This window comes from Haliotis rufescens, unplaced genomic scaffold (genome assembly GCF_023055435.1).
Source record: "Haliotis rufescens isolate VD_foot unplaced genomic scaffold, xgHalRufe1.0.p SCAF_12, whole genome shotgun sequence".
NCBI classification, from domain to species: Eukaryota; Metazoa; Mollusca; class Gastropoda; order Lepetellida; family Haliotidae; genus Haliotis; species Haliotis rufescens.
The window spans coordinates 21,296,297-21,310,485 of record NW_025963802.1 but is presented as its reverse complement, the minus strand read 5'-3'; the positions used below and the strand labels follow the sequence as shown (position 1 = coordinate 21,310,485).

The 14,189-nt window shown below is 39.3% G+C and overlaps 1 protein-coding gene across 2 annotated transcripts in view; it reads right to left on the bottom strand.

Moving 5' to 3' along the window:
* Positions 1–14,189, bottom strand: part of LOC124150009 — a 359,724-nt gene that overhangs the window by 327,619 nt on the left and 17,916 nt on the right. For both annotated transcript variants that reach the window (XM_048393436.1, XM_046521880.2), the window contains exons 4-18: positions 11,909–12,304; positions 9,486–9,562; positions 9,303–9,366; positions 8,775–8,975; positions 8,552–8,654; positions 7,944–8,037; positions 7,574–7,740; positions 7,214–7,317; positions 6,744–6,893; positions 5,300–5,465; positions 4,991–5,181; positions 4,624–4,842; positions 4,419–4,533; positions 3,375–3,638; positions 1,634–1,891 (exon numbers count right to left, since the gene is read on the bottom strand). In XM_048393436.1, the coding sequence (XP_048249393.1) occupies positions 1,634–1,891; positions 3,375–3,638; positions 4,419–4,533; positions 4,624–4,842; positions 4,991–5,181; positions 5,300–5,465; positions 6,744–6,893; positions 7,214–7,317; positions 7,574–7,740; positions 7,944–8,037; positions 8,552–8,654; positions 8,775–8,975; positions 9,303–9,366; positions 9,486–9,562; positions 11,909–12,304 (2,569 nt within the window). The remainder of the gene's footprint in view (positions 1–1,633; positions 1,892–3,374; positions 3,639–4,418; positions 4,534–4,623; positions 4,843–4,990; positions 5,182–5,299; positions 5,466–6,743; positions 6,894–7,213; positions 7,318–7,573; positions 7,741–7,943; positions 8,038–8,551; positions 8,655–8,774; positions 8,976–9,302; positions 9,367–9,485; positions 9,563–11,908; positions 12,305–14,189) is intronic.

The window sequence follows — 14,189 nt, the reverse complement described above, 5'->3', positions numbered from 1 at the left end:
CACTATGCATATGTTCAGCCAGACACTATGTACACTATACATATGTTCATCAAGGCACTATGTACACTATACATATGTTCATCCAGAGGCTATGTACACTATACATATGTTCAGCCAGAGGCTATGTACACTATACAAATGTTCATCCAGACACTATGTACACTATACATATGTTCATCAAGGCACTATGTACACTATACATATGTTCATCCAGACACTATGTACACTATACATGTGTTCATCCAGAGACTATGTACACTATGCATATGTTCAGCCAGACACTATGTACACTATACATATGTTCATCAAGGCACTATGTACACTATACATATGTTCAGCCAGAGACTATGTACACTATACATATGTTCATCAAGGCACTATGTACACTATACATATGTTCATCCAGAGACTAGGTTTCCTTTTCTGATTTCCAGATCGTTATCATAAAGATACTTCAAAACAGTATAATACCTACTCATTTTATACATACATTTCATAAAATAATCATCTATTATGTATGAACCACCCCAAAAGCTATTAGAAATATAAAAACATATACCAGTATATACTGATATCAGAGTAAAATAGGAAAAAGTGATATCCTTGATAACCAAGCAACCATTAACACCCATACATAAGGCACACTTGTACATTAAAATACTCATGACCTGTACATACTCATATACTTTCACTCGTCACGATATGGCTGCAATATTGCCGATGTGACGTAAAGCATTACCTCACTCACTCACTCATATACTTTCAAAAGTGTGGATACACTTTCTTGGTACAGATCAGGGATCATTCTGTATGCACAAGTTAACATACAAGTGAGTCTTCAACCTCTCGCAATATGTCCATTGGGTACCCTCGAAGGAGTGTGTCTTCCAGGCACTTTTTCACCACCACACAGGTTTCTTTGCTATAACTTTGAAAACTATCACTTTGACAGCATTTTTGCTCAGTAAACCAAGCTTAAAGTCTACATTCAAGAACGGAGGGGAAAACAAAGTCTCTTGATCATTGATGTAATGTTTTCTTTATTTCTTTATTAATTTTAAACCCCACAATGATATGGGCAATGCTGCATGACTCAAATACTAGCCAAGGCTAGAATTACAACGGTACAACACATTGAAATCATTTTGAAACAGAATGGCTAAGAACTCAACTTTAATGAGAACTGACAGCAAATTTTTGAAACACTTGCCATGTTCTGGCAAACTCAAACTCAAACAGCAAAACCCTGAACCGGGATTGTGTAAGATCTCTACTGTCACCCATAAGCCTGATTTATTGAGCAGAAGGGCAGCACCTAAAAGTTGGCTGCAAGTTAACAACTGTGGGTGTAGCATTCATTGGAACTGAATCTGTTACTGACAAGACCCAAATGTCACCCTTGATTTTATCTTAGTCCTGTGGTCGTTATCTGGTCATGGTCAAGACTATCAAAATATACTGACTTCATTTTATAATATGTCACTCTCGTTCAAATGATATAATGTGCCTGCAGGCACAAAGTGTCTTCTGAACTTTGTTTATAAAGACATATTTGAAACATTTTTAAAACAGCATACTGCACAATAAATCTTCATATTTGTAAACTATGCTATGACATGCTGTAATTAATTACCCTGTCTGCATGTGAGGGAGTGTGTGTCCCAGCCAGGTGCCTGGACCCACTTGATGGTAGAGTTGGTGATTATTACAGGGGAAAGAACACAGATGCCTCGTGCTGGGCTGAACTTGACTGACTGGCAGGTTGCGTTGAGTGAGCAGAGTCGTCTACAGTGGTCCACGGTCCACACAACACCTATGGCAGCATCAGTCGCAGCAGGCTTCACATAGTCTTGGTCCTTCTTCCATGTCAGTAGTGCTGATGGGCAGCGATCTAGTGAAAAGTGAGAAGAAACTTAACTTTGTACTTTATACTTCAGATATCTGCTACACTAATGTACAAAGATGAGCCTCATTTAAGAATTGACTCTCACTTTATGAACCTTCAGAGAGTAAGGGCCAAACTGTATGAACGTCAGGGCTTGCAACGACGTTCCTACAATGTTTGGCCCTCACTCTATGAAGGGTCATGCTCCATTATGAATTCACACAAAGTGAATGTCAATTCTTATCATTTTTTTATATCACTACTTTTTACCTCAAAGGGGAGACCTACATATAAAAACAATTATATCTAGTATGTGTGACGTCATGATTTCACTGACAGCCATACAACAACCTGCTGTATCCCGAATAAAATAGTCCCTCAAGACGAGGGGTGAAATGAGCGTATGTATGCTTCACAACAAATGTATTCAAGTAATATCATTAGATCTAGATGTTAAAATCTACATCAGTAAGTCAGTCACAATGACAGCGCATCGTTATACATTTACATCATGTACAAAACGTCAAAATGGCTGACACGATAAAGGGAGAGGTTTCTGAAGTTGTTAATAAACCTGAGGCTATTACAAGTGTTAGTCATCACTGATCAAGAAGCCGATCATTAAAAAGTGATGTGTCAAATAGATACTAAAGTAAATTCATAGATTGCTGTAGACTGTCACTGTAGTCTAGACATGGATCGAGTCGATACTACGATACTTGGGATGTGCTTTTGTTCGTTTTGTTCTCTTGGATGGGCTGTAGCTAGGATATCCTTGAACAAGCATGCAATCAAACTCTTTGACTTATCACAATGTATGTTAAAATGCTAAGTTCAAGATTAAAGAGTCTAAATGATGAGAAACAATGCTACTGTATTTATTCCTGCTAGGGAATTCCTGGGGATATCCCCAGGAATGTGGAAGTAGTCCGTCAGTGTTTACGTCATTTCAAGAATTCAGTCTCATGAAAAACATATGACCGTCCAAATATGTCGTTCATACACTTATGACCTTCAGTTTCGTGGTCATGTGACTGACCTCTCGTCCAATGGGAGAGCCCTATATTGTGTAAACTTCACATTAAAAAGTTTTCAAGTAAGGCTAAAAATAATAACAGTCTTCTTTCTCAGGCAATGCCCACATCATCATAAAGATTGCTGTACGTGTTGTTTTCATGTCCATTTTTTTATTTTAAATACCCTTAAATATTCCAATTCCAACGGTAATCAAATACTGCAATCCTATATTTGACTCATCAAGGAATACATTTTGGTAGGGAGGTCCTTGCTCAGGTTGATTTTACACAACTGTATATTTGGTTACATACTAGTTTGAACAACCCCCTCCCCCCATAAAAGACACACCCCTCCCACACTATTTCAAACCCATTGTCTGAGGACCAATTCTTTTATTTTTTTAAACCTAATCAATGTCTGCTAACCTAAAACACCGTCTTAGTGTCTCTCCACCCAGCCAAAACAAACTTACCTTCCTGGCACTGCCATTCAAGGTACTGGAATCTGTCAGGAAACTTTTTGAAGTAATCTCCAACCTGTGCAGCTTTGAACCTTGACAAATGACACTCCTTAGTGTCATTGTTGTAGTCAGCAGATTGGCATAGGAAATCTTTCTCCTGTACGCATAGTGTACGACACATCTCTACACTTGAAACATTAACAGTTTTGTGGTTGTGGAAGGCAATTGCCATGGATGCGTTTTGTATCCAAATTACTTCTGATCCAGGACAGGGAGCTGGCAAAGAAATAGGGAGAGTCATATCATGTCTGTTTTTATGCCTTATGCTAGGTTTTCTAAGTTAGTAAAACAGGTTTTGTAGAGTTACCTCCCTTTGTCCAGTGTTAGAAATCTTTGCTACCCAACCACTGATTTCCTGTACTCATGCCAACAAGGGCTGTCACTCATGCCAGCTATTTGTCAACTTTTGTTCTCTTTTGTAATGAACTTAGTTTATTTATAACTTGTTGCTTCCAGACATTTTTAACATTTGGAAACAATGGGAGGACACATTATGTAATGTTACATCAATGATGTGTTCGTTTAAACAACTGAATTACAGTTGAACATGATGATAAGGAACATGGCTATTTATGGCGAACAAGTACAACAAACTATTTCAGCATACCTCCAGACTGTTTTACTGTCTATCATCATATAATTCTGCAGTATAACAAACTGATGGATAAAGCTCACTGATTTTCAAATCTCCAAGATACCTAAAAAGTGATATTTACATGAGTTTCAGACTCGCAAATCTCAAGTTGTGCCAAACCACCATGCATGGTCAATCAAAAACATACCTACATAAACCTACAGGTTCTTGCAGATTAGCTACCCTCAACCTGCCAGGGCAATGGTGTTCTGTGTTCCCGGTTTGTCAGTACCAACAGAGACCATATGCTCTCTCTGGTACCAATGGCTGGACTTAACAGACCAATTTCAAAGGCCCTAGAAGTGAGAAGTAGATTTTGCTTAAAACAAGTCTGTGTGAGAGTATTGGTATGAATAACTTACATGTGTTCTCCGACCAGGACATGTTGCTGTGTGTTGCATTACAGATCTGTGTGTGAGTGTCTGGGTTGATTGTCAGGTCCAAAAAGCAGACATCATCAATCACACATACATTTTCCTGCAATATGGAATGTATTATGTGTTATAAGCAGAGTACATTGAACAAATGTGAAACATATAAATTGAGCCTACTTATTATACTTCCCACCTTCATTTCACATGTTCCTAGTTCTGTGTTGCATGTGTAGCATTGAGGGTTGTAGGCAAGAAATGTGAGATTGTTGGAGAAGATTCCATCAACATTGGCCACATGGAGGAGGTAGTTTGCTGTTTTAGGGAGGACACATCTCAGAACACTCTTGCTGACAAACACTGTGCTGTTGCACTCTGTCCACATGCCTGCTTCCTCATAGCTTGTGCTGGTAACCTGTAGGGCAAATACACAACACTTAATAACACTTCGGTAGCACAAGTACCAGCATGTACATCATGGTCAGTCCAGCACACAGAACCTAACACAAGAAGTAAGTCATGGGAAAGCAGTAGAATGAGAACTATTATATCCAAACACTAACCTCAATAGCTTTGAAGTATCCTTTAAGCTGTGCTGTCTCCACAAATATTCCTCCATATAGATGCACCGTAGTGCAGTCACCAAGAAGTGTGTTACAGTGGCCATCCTGCTCCAGTCGACTAATGACAGGTGCAGCAAAGATACTGAGTGAGCAGTCAACTCCCATATAGCCGTCGTTACACTCACATTCACCTGGAAATAAAAACATACATAAGAAAATATCCATGTTTACTATGCACTTCCAAATGTGACATTGCATGCTCACTTCCAAGCTGTTGTTCACTGTGATAGAAGAGACTGGATTGCTTACCCTGTACACAGTCTCCATTGCCAGAACATCCATCTGGGCAGATTGTGTTGAGAATAGTTTGTGACTGTCCAGCCAGGATGAGAGTTGTGTTAGTTACCAGCTCATACCGACAGGACATCTCTAAAGACACCTGCAGGACACGGCTCCAGGATTCATCTTGTGTTGACTGCCAGAGCAAATATAAATTGTCATTGCAAGAAAATAACCAGTCTAGATTATATGCCAAAACATGTTCCATTTGGTGCAAAGGTCAAAACTGTTGTGAAAATTATATGAATGGAACACAGAAAATCAGTGATGATGTTCGCAAAAAGGGTAAGCATGTCCTGCCCTATGTAACATTCACAACAATTTGCATATAAAAAAAGGAAGTATTTTTTGTGTGACACCACACAGCAAGTACTCCTGCCATGCAATGGCGACCTATAAACAAACCAGACAATCAAGTCATCAGTGAACCAGAAAATCCAGTCACAATAATGCATTGACTGATTTTGTTGAAACATATTATTAATAATGATATGTGAATTGTGAATCACATCTGATGTGTACTGCTGCTTAGAAGTAAAGAAAAACATTTAAGAATTATATTCATTTTGCAATGCAGTGGTGAGGGTTTGGGGAGGGACTGAGGGAGTTGTAGTCTAGATTATCCGGCGAAACAGATTCCATTTGGCTGAAAGGGCAAAATAGTTGTTGAAATTACATGAAAAACATGGACACACAGTTCAGAACTATTTCAATGAGTGGATGCCCTGATGTCAACAATTCCAGCTGTATCATGGTGGCATGTGGCATTAAATAATCCAGTCTGGGACAGGCAAACCCCTGGTTGACAGGGATAAATGAAGTGAAATCATCAAAGTCAAAACTGTTTAACCACCCTACTCTCATGTCAGTCAACTCTTATGACAAACATTGGGTACTAGGTAACATTCAGCCCCCACAAGTGTATTACAGACAACCTTTAGGATTATAAGTAACAAGCGTTACTAGTCGGCTGTGCAGTGCATGATGAGCACTATGAAACAAATACAATTTTGGAGAGGGTTATAAAATACATGGGCATCTTGTATGAGTAAGATATTGGTGTCTCAGTATACATGTCTCATTTCCCTAAACGGAGCAGTGGGGTAGCCTAGTGGTTAAAGCGTTTGCTCGTCACAGGTTTGATTCCCGACATGGGTACAATGTGTGAAGCCCATTTCTGGTGTCCCCTGCCGTGATATTGCTGGAATATTGTCAAAAGCGTCGTAAAACCCAAATCTCACTCACTCACTCACTCACTCATTTCCCTAACAATTATGTAGCCTTCATGAAGGTCGTAGGAAGCAAAACTTCAATACTTTTATGGTAACTAAGGAAGTTTCTATAACTTCTTATAAATAAATAAAAACATTCCCATCCTTTGCTCCACTAATTGAGTTTGTCTTGACATACTTACCAAGAGGTCCTCCACACAGTTGTCTATCTCTTGTGGAGACAGCTGGACCACTGAGCTACACAAAGAGAAGTACACGCTGGCTTCTAGAGACTGCTGACAGAGACTCCGTGCATAGCTTTCATTCCATCCACTTGCCAAGGACTCATTCACCTGTACATGCAACACACATGATCTGACAAAAACCACATGGACCTTCATGCTTGTCGTTTAATCCAATGGTCATTATTAATTTAAGGAATTGCACCAAATACAATATGAATTAACAACATGGTTTAGTTGTGAAGAGTATAAATGTGATGAAACTGGCTGTACTTGGTGCACATATTTGTATAAATGTACAATATGAAATTATTAGGTTATTTTGTTTCCAATAACGTTGAACAAAATTTTGGTATTTATTTAGTGAATACTTTGCAATCTTGGCTGGTACAACTCCAGAGAATACATTGTAATCTTGGTGTAATGCATACATTGACTTCCTGGTCATATGGGAAATCTTCCACTCTTTGAAAACCCTCAAAGCAGTTGGCTGGGAGAGTTGGTGTGGACGTTAAAGTGTCTGTTATGTCATCATCTGTTAAAGGGGATGTCATAGATGTATCACATTTCCATTTCAAATTCAAATTCATGAAGGTGCATGCCATACAGAAAACAAATATATTATATTTATTATATTAATATATATTAATGATACCAGGTAACGATTGTTAATTTACTGAAGACAACATGCCTATCCCATTCTCAAGCAAAAAGCCAATAAATAACATGACAAAAACAATAATTTTGTTTATGTTTGGTTGACTTGAATTGCTTATTTATTACAGTCTCACCTGCATTGTGCTCCTTTAACATATGACAAGCTTGTACACTGTTACCCATCATGCACTGGGTGGCATCTACTGAAGCACATGCACAGTGCCGCATGGCAGGTGAAGAGGAAGAAACTGGTACTTTATCAGGACACAGTCCATTGTACAAACTGTCAGCTGGGCTCACTCTTTATCAACAGAACACTTAATGGTAATTGAGTAAATCAGCTTTCAATAAATCGATAATTATGCATGTATACATAAGTCATGACCAGAGTCTGGCACACATGTTGATGAGAAAAAAATATTTCTGTCTTCTATCTTCAACATATCTAAATCATTTCACGAATCTAAATAGATAAAAAGTAATATAATTATTTGAAAGCCTTACTTCCATGCTGCAGCAAATTCTTCAATGGTTCCAATGGTGCCATTCTGCAGCATAAACTCATTGGAGGAATCACCATCAAAATCCCCACACAAGCCTGAAACAAACACAGACATTGACATACATCTTCAAAAATAACATTTTACATATGTTTTTCTTGATGGAGTTGACCAATTATTTGTGCAGCTCACAGGTATAAAATCATACAGGTATTTTCAACAGAGGAAGATAAATACAATCAGCTAAAAGATCCAAACACTGGGAAAACATGCTGTTTTGGTTGAAACTTATTGCACACTAGCTAGCAACATGCCAAATATTGTCAAATTATTTAAAACGATTTCAGTTTCATTGTTCTTTTCATTGAAAGAAAATTCCAAACAAAGCAACATTCACAATTTCACCAAACTTCACACATGGCATGGAGAAAAGAAGCTAAAAGGGAAAGTTTTTCAGCAAATATCCAAATGACAGAACCAATGTCTTGTGGTCATTTGATGTTTTGAAGTAACTTGACCTTCCGTCCCCTTACGATCACAAAGACCTCAATCTATCAGGCCACACATATACACAACAGACCACATTAGTTAACCTGTTTCATATGAGCATACCTTTTGTACTGTTAGCATCTAAAGGAGATGGGTACACCCACACATTGATGAAGTCTTGATAGCTCTCCTTCACCATCACCTGCATGCCGGTTTCCAAAACAACCTATAAGAGAGCATGCATAAACCATCAGAAAAAATGGGAACCATTATTGTGATAATTCACCATCATTACCATTAGTCAGATATAGTTATGTGATTGTCATGACTTTAATTAAGCATTCACCTCATACACACTTCCGCCCTGCTTCCTGTATATCCGAGTTCCTTTGTGAACCTTTTTGTCTCCGAAATACTTGACTGTGATGCCCTCATTCTCCCGGCAGCCATAGAAAGCAATGACATTCCTGCCAGTACGTACAGCCACAGCACAATTGCAGGTCGGCATTAATGAACTCTTTGTACACTTTGAGTAAAATGTGTGGACCTGACAAAACAGATGATTAAAATAAATCCACGTACAAAATCCCAAATTAATTAATACCAATGCAGAACTATTTAACAAAATGTTTTGCTGAGCTGATTGTCAAACAGAAACAGAATTCATGTTTTGAGGCCTCTTTTGTAACCAAAATTCTGTCTAAATATTGAATCAAGTTCTCGTAACGCTTATTTTCTGTTAAAAAATCATTCAATGCTGGCGTCATTATGTGTAAAATGTAAGAGACAAAAGGGCACAAAACAATCACCACCTACTGGTCAAAGACCTTTTATGCTAAAAAACAATTAACTTGTCAGAGCATCAATATCTTACTTCATAATCATTAGCATCACTCTTGAAAAGGATATATTCTCCTGCTTTGTGTATGTCGAAATACCTGCAAAAAAAAGAAATTAATAGCTGAGTTAACATTATAAACATGAAACCATATAATCATGATTCCGATCGCCATACAGTTTAAGGTGTACGTACACGTGTCTATATGTCTGTACTTACTGCTGGTCAGTTGATGTGATATGAGGGTCATTTAGAGATTTACACACTGCTTTCCTGTCTGAGTCTATCACTTCCACCTGGAAACACATCAAGTGCGCATGTAATCATTGTCTCACTATCTACAAGGGTTGCCTGAAAAGTTCTGAACCTAACTATGTTGGATTTGGTTGTATTTCCAAATGCTCCCCTCCAAGGTCCACACATGTCTGCCAACGATGGTAGAGTGCCAGGGCCAAGCTGGTGTAGAAGGTGTAACACTTCCTCCACACCAGACATGGCATCATCTTTATTTGCATAATGCTTGCCAGATTAATCTTTCTTCAAGTTTGAGAAGAGATTGAAATCTGATGGTGCCAAATATGGTGAATACGAAGGATATTAAATGGGTTTAAAGCCACCTCATGCAATGCAACAGATATGTGAACAGGTGCATTGACTTGGAAGCATCCTTAGTGAGTTTTCTACAACCTTTTATAGCCTTGTATTTTTTACGCAGTTTCCAAAGCAGATTAGCATAATAATGACCAAACCAGATAGGAGTGAACCCAAGACTCATTAATGATTAAAAATCATTCAACACTCTGGGCCTGCTTTGAACTAATGAAAATTCTCGAGAGAGAAAGATGACCCTTACCTTTTCTGATCAAGAGTCTGAAGTATTGGAAACTAGCATTCTGAAACATCTGGCATGCCCACTTCATTCCTCAGAATGTTCTCAAAACTTTCATGTAAGCACTTTTCCCCCTAAAGTTGACACCCAGTCTTCAGTTGGGGATACTTGATGAGAGCTATTTGTTTCATGCATTTTCATCAACAGAGAATACCTAGTTACTTAAAAGCTTCAGACATATACTGCCTGGTTGTGTATTTCTTTCAAAGTAGAGTATTTAATACATGTAAACTGTCAAGGGTGTGTCATACATCCTTCATAGTTAGGCTCAGAACCTTTCAACCGCCCTGTGTAATGTGGCAATAGTTTGCCAACAGTATGTATCCCAGCACATCCTCAACACATCTGTCTCCATGCTGTACGAGTGACTCATCTATTCATCATCACACATCATTCGTCTCCATGCTGTACGAGTGACTCATCTATTCATCATCACACATCATTCGTCTCCATGCTGTAGGAGTCACTCACATATTCATCATCACATATCATCCGTCCCCATGCTGTAGGAGTCACTCAAATATTCAGCATCACACATCCAACTCTATGCTGTAGGAGTCACTCACATATTCATCATCACATATCATCCGTCTCCAGGCTGTAGGAGTCACTCACATATTCATCAACACATATCCAACTCTATGCTGTAGGAGTCACTCACATATTCATCATCACATATCCAACTCTATGCTGTAGGAGTCACTCACATATTAATCATCACACATCCAACTCTATACTATAGGAGTCACTCACATATTCATCATCACACATCCGTCTCCATGCTGTAGGAGTCACTCACACATTCATCATCACACATCATCCATCTCCATGCTGTAGGAGTCACTCACATATTCATCATCACATATCATCCATCTCCATGCTGTAGGAGTCACTCACATATTCATCATCACATATCATTCGTCTCCATGCTGTAGGAGTCACTCACATATTCATATCACATATCATCCGTCTCCATGCTGTAGGAGTCACTCACATATTCATCACCACACATCATCCGTCTCCATGCTGTAGGAGTCTCTCACATATTCATCATCACACATCATCCGTCTCCATGCTGTAGGAGTCACTCACATATTCATCATCACACATCCTGTCTCCATGCTGTAGGAGTCACTCACATATTCCTCATCACACATCATCCATCTCCTTGCTGTAGGAGTCACTCACATATTCATCATCACATATCATCCATCTCCATGCTGTAGGAGTCACTCACATATTCATCATCACATATCATCCATCTCCATGCTGTAGGAGTCACTCACATTTTCACCATCACATATCATCCATCTCCATGCTATTGGAGTCACTCACATATTCATCATCACATATCATTCGTCTCCATGCTGTAGGAGTCACTCACATATTCCTCATCACACATCATCCATCTCCATGCTGTAGGAGTCACTCACATATTCATGACCACATATCATCCGTCTCCATGCTGTAGGAGTCACTCACATATTCATGACCACACATCCATCCCCATGCTGTAGGAGTCACTCACATATTCATCACAACACATCATCCATCTCCATGCTATAGAAGTCACTCACATTTTCATCATCACACAGCCGTCTCCATGCTATAGGTGTGACTCACATTTTCATTATCACATATCATCCGTATCCATGCTGTAGGAGTCACTCACATACTGTGATAGTCATCATCACACATCTGGGATTCACATAATATTTCAATTACATAAAATGGAATAACTGAACTCACTGACCTGAAGTTTTTGCTGTGTGTCCTCATAGGAGATATCACCAACAACAGTTGTTAGGGTGATAGCAGATCTGGATTTACCATCAATTCTCATGTCCTGATTGGCCACAAATGTGATATTTGTGATTTTGTTCCAGGTTTCCATGGTAATTGTGGTGGAACAGAACTCAGATTGGCTGTATTTTGAAGATTCTTGGAAGAGGATTTGTGGTATTGTTTTCTGTTGTGCTGTTGGGCACTGGAGAGGTTCTTCGTCTGATACTGTCGCCACCACAACTACTTTACAGTCCTGCTCTTTCTGAGCAATAAGACAGAAGAGTGCTGGCGGGGCGGTGAAGGTCAGTTGGATGTAGCCTTCCTCTCCTTCCTCAGTAACTGACATCTCCCTGCTGCTTACCACCTACAACATAACATACTCATGATGGAAATCATATGAAACTATATTTGATTCAGTGTACTCCTCCTGGCATGACACACTACACAACCTAAAGTGTTACAGCATACGTGTGCTACCTTTAAATGATGCCAGAAGTGTGTGATATCGTGTTGTAGCCTTCCTCTACTTGTTTTAAGAAGAGCAGTGGCCAGTGTGGAACCAGCATTACAGCCTCCCCGTGGCTGGTGTAAAAAGAGCATCTGATGTAAGTAGATTGTTGTAGTTTACCTGTAGCTGATGAAAGAAGGGTCTTGTGCCTTTAGCTGATGTGACATCCAGGTGTAGACTACATGTAGATGATGAGTAGGGTGTTATAAGCTACCTACAGTTGAAGAGGGTAGTGTGTTATTACCTGCCTCTAGTTGAAGAGGAAAGTGTGTTATAACCTACATGTAGCTGATCCCAGAAGCATATGTAAAGCCCATCTGAAGATGGTGTAAGTAGGGTTTTATTACCTACCTGTAGTTGAAGAGGATAGTGTGTTACAACCTACCTACAGTTGAAGAGGGTAGTGTGTTGTATAACCTACCTGTAGTTGAAGAGGGTGTTTCTGTTATAACCTACCTGTAGTTGAAGAGGGTAGTCTGTTATAACCTACCTGTAGTTGAAGAGGGTAGTGTGTTACAACCTACCTGTAGTTGAAGAGGGTAGTGTGTTATAACCTACCTATAGTTCAAGAGGGTAGTGTCTTATATCTTACCTATAGTTGAAGAGGGTAGCATGTTATAACCTACCTGTAGGTGAAGAGGGTAGTGTGTTATAACCTACCTGTAGTTCAAGAGGGTAGTATGTTGTAACCTACCTGTAGTTCAAGAGGGTAGTGTGTTATAACCTACCTGTAGTTGAAGAGGGTAGTGTGTTATAACCTACCTGTAGTTAAAGAGGGTAGTGTGTTGTTTTACCTACCTGTAGTTGAAGAGGGTAGTGTGTTATAACCTACCTCTAGTTATAGAGGATGGTGTGTTATAACCTACCTGTAGTTGAAGAGGGTAGTGTGTTATAACCTACCTCTAGTTATAGAGAATGGTGTGTTATAACCTACCTATAGTTGAAGAGGGTAGTGTGTTATAACCTACCTGTAGTTCAAGAGGGTAGCGTGTTATAACCTACCTGTACCTGAAGAGGGTAGTGTGTTATAACCTACCTGTAGCTGGAGAGGGCAGTGTGTTATAACCTACCAGTAGTTGAAGAGGGTAGTGTGTTATAACCTACCTGTAGTTGAAGAGGGTAGTGTGTTGTAACCTACCTATAGTTGAAGAGGGTAGTGTGTTGTATAGCCTACGTGTAGATGAAGAGGGTAGTGTGTTATAACCTACCTGTAGTTGAAGAGGTTGGTGTGTTATAACCCACCTGCAGTTGAAGAGGGTATCGTGTTATTTCTTACCTGTAGTTAAAGAGGAAAGTGTGTTATAGCCTACCTATCGTTGAAGAGGGCAGTGTGTTGTATAGCCTACATGTAGATGAAGAGGGCAGTGTATTATAACCTACCTGTAGTTGAAGAGGGTAGTGTGTTGTATAGCCTACGTGTAGATGAAGAGGGTAGTGTGTAGTAACCTACCTGTACCTGAAGAGGGTAGTGTGTTGTATAACCTACATGTAGTTGAAGAGGGTAGTGTGTTATAACCTACCTGTAGTTGAAGAGGGTGGTGTGTTATAACTCACCTGCAGTTGAAGAGGGTAGTGTGTTATAACTTACATGTAGTTGAAGAGGGTAGTGTGTTATAACCTACATGTAGTTGAAGAGGGTAGTGTGTTATAACCTACATGTAGTTGAAGAGGGTGGTGTGTTATAACTCACCTGCAGTTGAAGAGGGTAGTGTGTTATAACCTACCTGTACCTGAAGAGAGT